General features: G+C 46.6%; 1 protein-coding gene across 1 annotated transcript; it reads right to left on the bottom strand.

Moving 5' to 3' along the window:
- Positions 1–10,149: 10,149 nt before the first annotated feature.
- LOC133814687 (uncharacterized) lies at positions 10,150–11,133 on the bottom strand. Its single transcript, XM_062247617.1, has one exon. It carries the CDS (start codon positions 11,126–11,128, stop codon positions 10,448–10,450), a length of 681 nt encoding a protein of 226 aa, XP_062103601.1. The 5' UTR covers positions 11,129–11,133; the 3' UTR covers positions 10,150–10,447.
- Between the last annotated feature and the right edge of the window lie 2,780 nt (positions 11,134–13,913).

Genomic DNA, 13,913 nt, shown 5'->3' with positions numbered 1-13,913 from the left:
TGACACTTACCATGGGGGAGCAGCCCCGCCAAACCACAATTATGTCTAACTTTGTTGTGGTAGATTGCGCATCAGCTTTCAACGCGGTATTAGGGAGGCCATCCCTGAGAGAATTGAAAGCCATAACTTCAATATATCACTTAGTTGTCAAGTTCCCGACCCCAGGAGGGATCGCGAGTATGAAAGGAGAACAGAAGGAAGCAAGGGAGTGTTACAACACCTCACTCCGCACGCCTGCAAAGCCACGCGAGCCGATGGCCATGGTGGTACACGAGGCGATAAGCATGCCCACAGGGGGTCCGCAGGAGCTGGACCCTCGGGTCGTGGATGAGGCAAGAGCAGAACCGGAAGAAGAAGTAGAGGAGGCTACGGTGACGGAGGAGCCTTTAAGGAAATTGAAGATAGGGAGAAGCCTACAAGGTGGCGTGAAGGAAGAATTGATAAGATTTTTGAAGGATAATCTGGACGTGTTCGCATGGAGTCATGAGGACATGGTGGGCATAGACCCCAGCGTAATGTGCCACCACCTGAACATCTCCCCAGGAGCAAGGCCCGTCAGGCAGAAGAGGCGGGCGCTCGATCCAACAAGGTACGCAGCGTTAAAGGAAGAGGTTGACAAATTGAAGGCCAACGGGTTCATCCGTGAGTCTTTCTATCCTGTGTGGGTATCAAACCCAGTACTCGTGCCGAAGCCAAACGGGAAGTGGAGGACTTGCGTCGATTTCACGAATTTGAATAAAGCTTGTCCTAAGGACAGCTTCCCACTCCCCAGGATAGATCAGTTAGTAGACGCAACAGCGGGGCATGAGTTACTAAGTTTTATGGACGCCTACTCGGGATACAACCAAATCCCAATGAACCCTGTAGATGAGGAACACACGTCATTCATTACAGACAAAGGGCTCTACTGTTATAAGGTGATGCCCTTCGGGCTCAAAAACGCGGGAGCCACCTATCAAAGGCTGGTGAATAAAATGTTCGCAAATCAGATAGGGAGGAATATGGAAGTGTATGTGGATGACATGCTGGTGAAGACCAAAGTAGCTGCAGAACTCAACAAAGACCTTGGTGAGATGTTTGACACGCTCAGGAAATATCGGATGAAACTGAACCCAGCCAAATGCACCTTCGGGGTATCCTCGGGAAAATTCTTGGGCTTCATGGTCAACTCCAGAGGAATCGAGGCCAACCCCGACAAGATAAAGGCGCTCATAGAAATGAGCCCGCCGAAGAATAAGAAGGAGGTACAATGCCTAACAGGAAGGGTGGCGGCCCTTAACAGGTTCATCTCAAGGTCCACCGACAAGTGCCTCCCATTCTTTGACATCCTCAAAGGGAGCAAAAAGTTCGCTTGGGATGAAAGATGTGGGGAAGCCTTTGTCAGGTTGAAAGAGCACCTGGGGAAGCCGCCCCTGTTAGCAAAGCCAGAGAAGGGCGAGAAGCTGTACCTATACTTGGCGGTGTCGGAGCATGCCATCAGCGCAGCCTTAGTTAAGGGAGAGAAGAAGCAACAACAGCCCGTATACTATATCAGCAAGCGTCTGGTGGACGCAGAGAGCCGGTATCCAGAGATCGAAAAACTGGCCTATGCGCTAGTAGTGGCGTCGAGGAAGTTGAAGCCTTACTTCCATGCGCATACGATTGATGTCTTAACGGATAGTCCTTTGAGACAAGTCTTACATAAGCCAGAGACCTCAGGGAGGCTAATGAAATGGTCGATTGAGCTAAGTCAGTTTGATATTGTCTACACCCCAAGGGCCTCCATCAATGGGCAGGTGCTGGCAGATTTCATAGTAGAATTCACCCATCAGCCGAATGAAGGACAGAGTGAAGGAGGGGCGCAGCCTGTTGTGGAGGATGAACTGGGAAATGTAGAGAAGTGGAGTTTGCATGTTGATGGGGCGTCAAATGAAGGAGGATCAGGAGCGGGCATCATGATGACTGGGCCCGAGGGACACAGAATGTACTGCGCAATCCGGTTTGGGTTCGAGGCCTCCAATAATGAGGCGGAGTACGAGGCGCTCTTAGCTGGCCTGCGCCTAGCCCAGGAATTGAAAGTAACGCGCCTCCATATTTTCAGTGACTCACAATTGGTGGTATGCCAAATAAAGGGGGAGTACCAGGCAAGGGGGCCCAAGATGGCAGCATATTTAGAGAAGGTGAAGGGCTACTTGGGGCGAATGGTGGCATATACTATAGAACAAATCCCCAGAGAAAAGAACACCCATGCCGATGCACTTGCAAAGCTGGCATCCACCAAGGATGGTGACGTCTTGGAATCAATACCCGTGGAGTACTTGCCAAAGCCCAGCATCGGAGGCGTAGATGTGCACATGATCAGCGTCCCAAAGAAATCATGGACCGAGCCAATCAAGAAGTACCTGGAGGAAGGAGTCTTGCCTGCGGATAAAAACGAATCTCGGAGGTTGGTGTACAAGGCCGCGAGGTACGCCTTGGTATATGGGGTCCTTTACAAAAGAGGATTCTCCATGCCTCTCCTGCGGTGTGTAGAAGGAGAGGAGGCGTTGAAGGTGTTACAAGAGATCCATGAGGGAGAGTGCGGCAACCACGAAAGTGGACCCTCCACGGCTAGGAAGGCCGTAAGACAAGGATACTACTGGCCTTCCATGGAGAAAGACGCGCAGGACTTTGCCACGAAATGTGACAAGTGCCAGAGGCACTCTAATTACTCTCGAAGACCCCCGAGCGAACTGACCAGCATGCCCAGCCCCTGGCCCTTCGCCATCTGGGGGATAGACCTGATCGGCGCTCTGCCTACAGGTAGAGGTGGAGCAAAGTACGCGGTGGTGGCAGTAGATTATTTCACCAAATGGGTAGAAGCGGAACCCCTTGTGAAAATAACCGCTAGGCACATCACCTCTTTTGTCAACAAATTCATTGTGTGCCGGTATGGGGTACCCTACAAAATTATTTCCGACAATGGTACCCAATTTGAAGGAGGAGCCTTCGATGAATATTGTAAGAAAAGAGGTATAAGGAGGAGCTTCTCCGCAGTGGTACACCCCCAGGCCAATGGGCAAGTGGAGGCCATCAACAGGGTCCTAAAGAAGAACCTAAAGACAAAGCTAGAGAAGATGAAAGGAGCCTGGGCAGATGAGCTACCAAATGTGCTGTGGGCTTACAGAACCACCCCACGCACGACGACTGGGGAGTCCCCATTCTCCTTGGCCTATGGATGCGAGGCTGTGCTCCCAGTCGAAATGAGAGTCATATCCCACAGGGTGCAGGCGTATGAAGACGAAGCCAACCACACAGCCCTGACCGAAAGCTTAGACCTCCTGGAGGAAAAGAGAGAAAAAGCCCAGATGAGGGTGGCAGTATACCAGCAACGCGCCGCAAGGTACTACAATTCGAGGGTCCGAGAGAGAACTTTCAGAGTCGGCGACCTAGTGCTGAGGAAGGTGCTCCCAAACACACGAGACCCGAGTGCAGGAGTGCTGGGGGCAAATTGGGAGGGACCCTACCAAGTCGCTCAGTGCATCCCCCCAAACACTTACAAGCTGGCGCGCATGGACGACACCATCGTGCCCCGGGCATGGAACGCGGAACACCTGAGGAAGTACTACCAGTAAGACGCCGGTGCCCACGGATAAAAGCACAAGTGTGGCACGCTGCCTTGATATGGTAGGAAGAAATCAAAGAGGTTACCTAGATAACCTCCTAAGTAGGCGTGAGCCATTTTATTTCGTTTTATGTGAAAATCACCTATGTACCGTTGCAACTACGTGTATGAAACCATTATGTTACGAATATAATGAATGAAACCACGTATTATAAGTAAGACTGTTAGCCTCTTCGTGTGTTATTTTTTCTTCAATACCAGGGCATCAGCCAAAGTGTCCGCCGAAATAAATTTCACCAAACACTTGGGGGGCAGGACAGGGGGCGATAACGCAGCTAGCAAGGGAGACCTGAAAAGGACCCTCTAACGGAGGGTCTTGAAAAGGACCCCTCGCCCTCCTAAAAAAGAGGCTCCTAAAAAAGACCCTCTGATAAGGGATCTTGAAAAGGGCCCTCGATTAGGAGTAGCCCAAAAGCGACCCCCTATGCATCAGGAGGACCCGAGAAGGACCGTAGCCCTAAAAAGGACCGTTCAATGGGAGTTCCTAGAAGGACCCCTTATATCGGGGCCCTAGACGAAGTCCCTAAACATAGAAAGTAGTAAAAAGACCTTGCAAGGCCTCCCCTGAGTTTACAAGGATTAGCTACCCTCGTGAACATCAAGGAGGCCAAAAGGCCTTACGAAAGAAAAATATATATATAGTGACAACACTAATAAGTCTGGAGCGGCCACCAAGCCGCCCAGCCAAAAAGGGTCCCAAAAAAGACCCTTGCCGAAATAGTACTATGCAAAAGGACGAGAGGGACGCCTCTCGCAAAGAAATAATAAGCGCGCGCAAGAAAAACCCAAAAGGATAGCTAAGACCCAAGGGGTCAAAATATCCTTACAAAAACCGCCAAGGGGCACCAAAAGAGGTCCCAGTGAACCCTCTCACATGGGATCCAAAGGACCTCCAGCCTGACAAATAAAAGAGGGGAACCAACCAAACCGCGTCATACAGGCATAAAAGGGCCTCAAGTGCAGTAGAACAAGAAATAAACAACAACATCACATGTATTCATACATAAAAAAGAAAGGAGTTCTCAAGACAATACAAGGGTTACTAACAGAAAAGTAGCACTAGTAATGACGTTACAAAAAAAAAAAAAAAAAAAAAAGGAGCGAAACTAGTTCAAGGCCTCCTGTAGTGGGCACTCCACCAGGCCGCTCGGGCAACAGCTTGCTCGCCAAAAGAGGAGAAGTCGAAGTTGGGATCCTGCTTCCACACATTGTAAAGAGCCCGGTCTATAGACTTGCGCTCGATTACAGCCTTCTCCGCCTCCAAGGAAGCGACTTTCTCCTGAGCCGACTGTAGTTCAGTCCTAAGGGCCTCAACTTCAGTCCCCTGTCGAACAACCATCTCATGCGACCCGGATGCAGCGATCTTGGCCTCCTTGAGCTCGCGCTCCAAACATTTAGCCTTGCCCTTCAGCACCTTGATCTTAGCTTTCAGCTGCTCATTCTTCAAGTCCGACTTGGTGTACTTAGTCCGGGCTTTTGACAATTGGACCTTGGTTGCGCTAAGCTCATTTTCGAGCTCCTGGACCTGGACTATGAGGCCGTCCCTCTCAGTGGTAGATGCGGAAAGGATGCCAGTTGAGTCAGCATGTCGAAGAGACACGATATAGACCTGCACAAGAAAACCAATGGCATCAGCAATAAGTAACAAAAAGAAGAACACAGGTGCATCTATGCATAATACTAATCAACGCAAAGTGAAAAGCCTCACCCAGGCCGCAGCACGCCTTAGCATCTCCCTGAGGTCTGATTGAGTCACGTTCCCTAGGCCCCTCCAGTCGGAGACAGGGAGACTCTCAGCTATTGGAACGAAACGCTGCCCATAAACTGAGGCCATCCTGGTCACCCAAGCCTCTGCCCCCACGCTAGGAGCATCTGGTTGGACTGGGACAGACGACCCACTCGCCGAGGCAGGAGGAGGCGCAGCAGAAGAGAAAAATTGAGACTCTGGTGCATCGGCAGGGGGCTCCGCGAGCCCGACGAAATCAGCAGCCGGTATGCCGAGATCATGATGAATTGGAGGGAAGGCATCGCCACCACCGCAACCAGGAGAGGCGTAGCATCCTGCCGCGGCCTGCGGACCTAGAGGGTGAAAGGCCGTGTCCTGGTCATGGGAGTCATGAGGAGGATGTCCCCTGGGGGACAGGGGGGCATCCTCCATCTCCACCTCAGCCTCATCTTCGTGCAGTGATGGCCCAGCCGGCATAGCCACAACCTTCTTAGACCCGGTGATTGACCATAGGAACTTGGGGTTAGAGACCGGAGACAATTGGTGGCGATTGAGATTTGTCATGGTAAATAGGACTGCTGCTTTCTTCAGGGCGGGGTCTGCTGCAATGAGTCTGTTTATCGCCTCCGCCTCCGACCCGATGACCGAGGGATCAGCAAATTGCCCTGCAAGAACCGCACCAATATCAGTACAAGCGAGAGTGCAAAATGGTGAGTTCTAATAAGAAAAAGAAAAAGACTGGATACTTACTAGGTTCAGCGCGAAAGCCTTCACGAACTGAAAGAGGCCCCTGTACCCAGAAAAAATCCTGTTTCCAGGACCCTGGGTTAGACACTGAGCCATCTATCAAGGGTAGCTCACTATTGGCCTTTTGCAAGTAATAGAAGCCCTTGGAATTGTGCACCCCAATAAGGTTGTACAAGGAATGCACCTCTTGCGCCGTCGGGGCGCGTTGCTCATTATTCTTGAACCAAAGAAAGAGGCAACTTAAAGTCAACCAACTGTTGGGTGACAGTTGGAGAGGGGCCAAATCAAAATAGTTGAGAACCGCCACAAAGAACGGGTGTAGAGGAACGGTGCCACCCGCCTTCATAATCTGCTCACTCAAAGCCACAAAGCCCTTCTCAGGGCGGTCGGCCCGGCAGGTCTCCTGAGGAACATGCAAGGCGTATTCTGGAGGAGTTCGGTAGCGCTTCACGATGGTCTTCAGTTTGTTCGAAGACATATTGGACACTAGGCTGGACGCCAGTAGGGGGGCGTCGTCTTCTTCCTGGACGGACACCTGTCTGCGTACCTTCGACATATCTGCAAAATCAAAAGAAACATGTGAGGAAGAGGCAGAGCACTTAACCCTCCATTTTCTCTTCCTAGCAAGGGTTTTCCATCGAGGGAGCGATGGCGGAAGCGCTAAGCCAGGATCAACGGAGACTAGGGGCTGAGGAGAGGAGTTGATAGCCCCGTGATCGTCATCAGGCGAAGGGGGAGTGGGAGGTTCTGGCGGAATGTGTCCCTCCATAAACTCTAACTCCCACCGCAATTCAAAAAGAGCCGTCCTAAGACGCGCTATATGGTCGCTAAGGCCCGGGGGTGAAGGTCCTCCGTCTCCCCTCGACACCGAGTCAATTTCGCTCTCTACCACCCAAATTTTATGCCTAAGATCAGCCATGCACTCGAGGTGGCGAATGCGGGCTTGCCTCAAAGACTCATAGTCCTGGTAAGGGCTGCCCTCAGGGGACTCAGGATCTGAAGACAGGTCGATAAACTCAGCCCTCGAGGGTATGTCGGACGGGCCCTCACTGGCCATGAAACCGCGTCCCAACAGCAAAAAGGGGGTCACGTTTAAACAAGGGGAAGACTACAAAACACAAAGGAACAGGCTTAATACCCCTAGGTGCAAACGCCCTAAATGGACTACTACAAGGGACATGTATAAAAAGAAAGAGGAGGGGCGCGCGTGTGGTCAAAACAAGCTCGGGCTAACGTACCCCACCCCAAGTATTGTTGGTCTGAATCCGATAAAATAAGTAAATAAACAGGAGAAGAAAAGAAAATATACCTCAAGCAATTGAAAGAACGAAGTCGGAGTCCAAGGAAAGTTGGGAGGCAAAAAGTACCAAAGCGTTGAAAATGCGCGTCTGCAAGAGTTAATCAGAAAAGTGTGTTAGCCCAAAAATGTACACACCAAGAAATTAGCTAAAAATAAAAAAAAAAATAAAAAATAAAAAAAATAAAAAATAAAAAAAAAATGAATGGAAAAGTGATGAAATTGTAGAGAAAGTGTAGTTGTGGGGGGTTGAACCCTTTACCTTTTGGGAGGAGCAAGGGTCTAACTACCACTAAGCCAAGGAGGTAAGATGTGAAATATTAAGCCATGCATGACGGCCTATTTATAGGAACCAAGATGAATAGTCTACAAGAGCACCTAAAGGCCCTCTCCTAGACTAGGGGGGGCAAGTGTTGATGCTCATAATCTCATCAAGAGAAAATATAAGGCCGTCTAAGGCGTCCCATGCGCGAGGCCAAGAGGGGCCGCGAGGCCGACTACGGCGCCCCATGCGCGAGGCCAAGAGGGGCCGCGAGGCCGTCTACGGCGCCCCATGCGCGAGGCCAAGAAGGGTCGCGAGGCCGTCTACGGCATCCCATGCGCGAGGCCAAGGAAGGAATCGCGAGGCCGTCTAAGGCGTCCCATGCGCGAGGCCATGAGGGGTCGCGAGGCCGTCTACGGCGCCCCATGCGCGAGGCCAAGAGGGGGTCGCGAGGCCGTCTAAGGCGCCCCATGCGCGAGGCCATGAGGGGATCGCGAGGCCGTCTAAGGCGTCCCATGCGCGAGGCCATAGGGGGGTCGCGAGGCCGTCTAAGGCGTCCCATGCGCGAGGCCATGAGGGGCCGCGAGGCCGTCTACGGCGCCCCATGCGCGAGGCCAAGAGGGGGTCGCGAGGCCGTCTAAGGCGCCCCATGCGCAAGGCCATGAGGGGGTCGCGAGGCTGTCTAAGGTGTCCCATGCGCGAGGCCATGAGGGGCCGCGAGGCCGTCTACGGCGCCCCATGCGCGAGGCCAAGAGGGGGTCGCGAGGCCGTCTAAGGCGCCCCATGCGCGAGGCCATGAGGGGGTCGCGAGGCTGTCTAAGGTGTCCCATGCGCGAGGCCATGAGGGGCCGCGAGGCCGTCTACGGCGCCCCATGCGCGAGGCCAAGAGGGGGTCGCGAGGCCGTCTAAGGCGCCCCATGCGCGAGGCCATGAGGGGGTCGCGAGGCCGTCTAAGGTGTCCCATGTGCGGGGCCATGAGGGGCCGCGAGGCCGTCTATGGCGCCCCATGCGCGAGGCCAAGAGGGGGTCGCGAGGCCGTCTACGGCGTCCCAGGCGCAAGGCCAATAGGGGCCACGGGGCCGTCTACGGCGCCCCATGCGCGAGGCCGTGCAAGGTCCCGCGCGCGCACGCCCCGGGAGGTCCATCAGCCCATAATCTTCTCAGGAGGCCGACGCCCCATGACTTAACGTGTATGGGCCCAAGACCCCTATTCAACGCCACGGCCAATACGGACACCGAAGATCCCCTTTTTCACACTTCAAAGTCCCTATGCTTAGTGTGAGTCAAAGGAGACATGTTTGTACGACCAGGTACCAGGTACGGATGCCAGTACCAGTGAAGATCGTGGTCCGTACGTCTACGGCCATAGGTCAGAGCCGACACCACTACCTCCTGCGCCAACACGCCTGCTACCACGCCTCAGGAAGGGGTACAGACAAGTAGTGGAGACATCCTCCTGACACCTGCTCCTGTACGGGATGTACAGCCACAACCTCTGAAGCCACTTCCCTGGTACAGTACGTTTGTACCTCTTGGTCCCCTGGACCACTATGTACCTAAGGCCGTTAGAGCCTACTATAAATGGAATTCCAAGGCCACCTGAGAGGGGGTTGGAAAATTTTACTGTAACAGAGACATTAGTGTGAATGAGATACTGAATTCTCCATTGTTGTTACTCCATTATTCTTGAGTCATCGTTCAAGTTTTCATAGCTTTCGAATTAGCAATTTCAATTCGATAATTTTTCCAACTTAACTTCGTTGACGAGTTCTCACCGTCAACAATGTTGTTTTCCACGAGTATAAAAAAATTAGTCACGCGTGCAACAACATGTTTGAACTTAGTTTTTCGATACTATAAATTATTCAAATTTTTTTAAAAATTTACAAAATACTCTAAATAGGTACAATATAAACCGTCATAACAAAAAAAAAATTATGCTGAAAACTGTTTACACTCCGCATGAAACCATGGAAAGAATTCTCCTGAATATGTATACATATATTTATATAAATATACATGTGATATTGATATAATATTTAACTATTGGTGTTGGTGGTACTTTTGGAAGTGGTGGGCTCCATGTGGATATTATCCTAAAGCAAGGTGATGTGTAGGCCGTGGAAAAATAAACCTCAATGGTAAAAAAAGTCAAAATTGTGGTAAAAAAAGTCAAAATTGTGGCACCAAACTCCGATGAGCTCTACATTCTCATTTCTAGCTTAAGAAAATTTCATATATAAGTTCGTTTTTTTTAGAACAAAAGTACCAAGAATTAACTTTTAGAATCTACAGTTAATTTTGATGTTAGTTGGTAATAACAAAAACCAACGGTACAAGTAAAAATTTAATTTAGATATTTTTACCGTAAAAATAATAATTTGAATACTTAAATATAACATATTATATAATTTAAGTCATCTACTTTTAAAAATTCAACAATGCAGAAGCTTTTAACATTATTATATTATGAATTTTCAAGACAATAAAGTATTTGAAAATAACAATGCACATGTACTAAAATATCAATTAAACTCTTACTTGATATCATCTATCCAATCTAAATAAAGAAAAAAAATTATACATAAAATTGAAATTGTTTTGGATTAAATGCAAAATTTTTTTGATCAATGTCATAGTTTAATCCAATAATAAGGAAAAAAAAAAGGAAAGCCCTTTGAAAAAAAGAAAAAGAAAAAAACACTCTTAACTTGAGTCAACACCATCAAAACTAATAAGTTCTAAATTTTCATTTAGAAAAACAAGAAAAATCTAACTCATACTCAAAAGAGCTGAAACCTTCTCTCCAATGAAACCCACAAGCCTGCTTACAGTACTCCCCTTCTCAGATCCAAATTCACCGTCTTCTTTTCCTTCTTCTTCAGCTTCATCTCCAACTACATAAATGTTTTCGCTGACTTTAGAGCTCGCTGAAGATTCCTCAACTTTGTTCTCTTCTTCTTCTTCTTCTTTCACCAACTCAACATGATCAACTCTAGGATCGTTGCAAACTAGAGTGATATTTTTCTGATGATCTTTCTTCACCACCTTTAAAATATTATTCTTACTAACAAAATTTTTGTTTTTCATTAACAAGTCTTCCTCATAAGCTTCAATGATTTCATCGATAAACTTTCGATTAGGGGAAGCATCCCAACGAGCCCAAAAGGTCTTATAGCATCTAAAACAACTGCAATTAAATGCTAAAGAATGGTCTTTTCCATTGTTAGCAGCATCTCCAAGTGTCAACCCTTTCTTGGCATTGCTCTTTTTGTTATGCATTGAGCAGTCATTGGAGTTATTGGAGGAGGAAATGAGGTAAGCCAATACTTTGTCTTCAAGAGAAAGAGCTTCTATTGGGATTAGAGTCTCAGATGGAAGGACGAGAGAAAGATGGTCATCAATGGTGGACAAAGAAGAATGTATTTTACCTTTTTTGTAAAGATTTTTCATGGCGATTTTGGGACCTGTGTAGTTGATTTTTGTGGGTTGATTTTTTTGTAATGGATTTCTTTCTTTGAATGAGGAGAAGTTCTCTGTTGTTGGCATTTGACACTAGCTTTTGCTATTAGTTTCTTGGAAAATTTTGAAAAAGGGGAAAAACCTCATGTGCATTCTCTATGCATGTGAATAAGTAGAGTCGGCACATACAATTTCTACATTGTAATATTAAGCTAACACAAGGTGTATATATGGCCAAAGTATGTAATGAGAAAATGAATTAGGTAGGGTTCAGTTATTTTTGGGAGTCTACTTTTTAATTAAGGAAAGAAAAAATTGGTGAATTATTTAAGAAAAAATCTGTAGATTTTAAATCAAATCTCATAAGAAATTAAAAAAGTGAAAAACATTAATACCATATCACACCAAGAGAAAAACAATCCTTAAAATGTAACGGTTGATTGAACGGTCATATTAAACACTTTACAATTGAATATGAAATTTACCTTTTGGTTTTTTTTAGTATGGGGAATTCGAACATAGGATCTCCTTTTTGTGAAGAATGGTGTAGTACCATTAAGGTATTCTTTTTGTGAAGGATGGTGTAGTACCATTAAGGTATGCTTATGATCACATCTACAACCTTTGAAGACAATAATTTGATAGAACACAATTTTAAAGGAGATTTCTTAAACAGTAATTTAATAGAAGGCAATCTTAAAAGTGTTTTTTAAACTAGTTGTCAATTGTCTTGATTTATTTTTGAGATTTTGGTTTTGTCAGATAATCTTCACGTGTTTATCTCATTTTAATGCGCTTATTTATTTATTAATGTAAGTCTCGTTGTGGATACCACATTAATAAATAAATCGGGTATCCAAAATGTAATAATTTTATTTTTTGAGTGTTATTTATAAAGTTATTTTATTCTTTTGATAGAATTATGTTAACTTTTTTCTTTTATAAATCATTTTTCATAGATTTTTAGCGGGGCTCTACCTCCATCCCTCCATATGTAATTCTTATGGTATATTTTAATTGTTCTTATAAATTTCATGCATATCAACCCTGCAAGCATACGAATTTCAATCAAAACACTCTTACACTTCAATGTAATTGTAATATAAGCAACCAAAATCTATAATTTTATGTCTTTAATTTCTTCTACTATAAAAATACATAAATTTAAGAAATTGAAATTCGCATAAAAATAATTAAATGACAAAAATATGGTTTAATTTTAGGGAATTTTTAAAAAATATGGCTTGTATGCTATTACTGTGCAAAAAGATAGGGATTATACTTTTGTTAAATTGTATGAGAAAATTTATTAAAGAAAAAAAAAGTATGGGAAACACAATTACTAGCTAACTTAATATGGAAGCTAAATTTAAAACCAAAACACATCAGCCAAACAAATGTACTATTGTAAAATTAGCATTCCACTATTCTCTCTCTCTCAAACCCCAACCATGCAAACCCTTTCTCTCTCCAAACCCAACCACACAAACCCATTCTCTCTCCAAAACCTAGCTGCAGCATCCCCTCCAGCTCTAGTGACCCCAACCGAACTCAACCGTTCAAGACTCCAGCTCCAACCGTTCGAGAACCCAGCTTCGCCCGAGCCCCACCCGTCGTTCGAGACCCCAACTCCGTTCGAGAGATCCATTTGAGTGCGGGCCCAGGTGTGACACCACCATCTCCATGACCAACCACATCCAGCTTCGGTCGTGGTGTCGATGTGCACCCAGATCCAAAACAACGGGGCTCGCTTGCAGGGGATAAGGGGTTCTGGTGGTGGTGAGAGGCGAGGGAGGAAGGTGGTTCATGGTCGGAGGTGATGCAGGGAGGTGGCCTAGACACGAACCCAGGTGGAGGAAAGGTGGGCGGCAGCTAGGGTTCTTGGTGAGGGAAGAGAAGAAGGTGCAAGAGAGAGAAAGGGGGTGGATCTGATTTCTTCTTCTTCTATCTTCAGGTATGTGGTAACTGATTATCTTCTCGTTCTTTGTGTGTATATTTATGAGGGTAACCGGTTACCTTCCCATTCATTGTGTGTATATTTCTAGGGGTAACTGGTTACCTTCACGTTCTCATGTGTGTGTATATTTATGGGTTCTTTATGGTAACTGGTTACCTATGTCACTAAAATCATAGTTACTTCTTGTAACGCCCTAATCTCCAGGGACCGTTACGGTGCGCATTATAAACAGTGCTAAACTCGCTAATCGAGTCATTTGGGCATAATCGTGTAACTAAGTATGATTAGCAGTTTAGGGATTAAAAATTTCGGTTAAGATATAACGTTTCACTAAAATGTTTACAATATACATTGAGATAAAAAAAATAATAATTTAAAGGTCTATTACAAGAAAATATTTACAACCAGTCGATCTAAGCGGCAAAACAGGGTTTAACCCTAGTTCCTCTTTCAACCCTCAGTCGTGGCGGTTGAGCAGCCGCATATGTACACATCGCCACCTAAGCTCTCCAACTTAAGGATGGTCTAGTTTTCTTTTGCCTTTACCTGCACCACATGGCACTCGTGAGTCGAAGCCCAACAAGAAAACTCAATATGCTCATGATCAGTAATAACATGTCACCAAATCATAATGTGCATGCCTAGCAATAATAGCCTTCATCATACATGCAAGCAGGTGCAAATAAATGATTATGGGGTCCTGCATTTGAATAGATGACTAATGAATCATTCTCGGAGGACCTGTTTCTTGAATAGATGACTGGTAAGTCAATTTCGGAGTGGGTGACTAATGAGTCACACCCTTCATAGGTGACTAAT

The sequence above is a fragment of the Humulus lupulus genome, chromosome 2 (genome assembly GCF_963169125.1).
Source record: "Humulus lupulus chromosome 2, drHumLupu1.1, whole genome shotgun sequence".
Classification (NCBI taxonomy): Eukaryota; Viridiplantae; Streptophyta; class Magnoliopsida; order Rosales; family Cannabaceae; genus Humulus; species Humulus lupulus.
The sequence above is the reverse complement of the archived record's forward strand: the minus strand, read 5'-3'. Positions and strand labels throughout refer to the sequence as shown.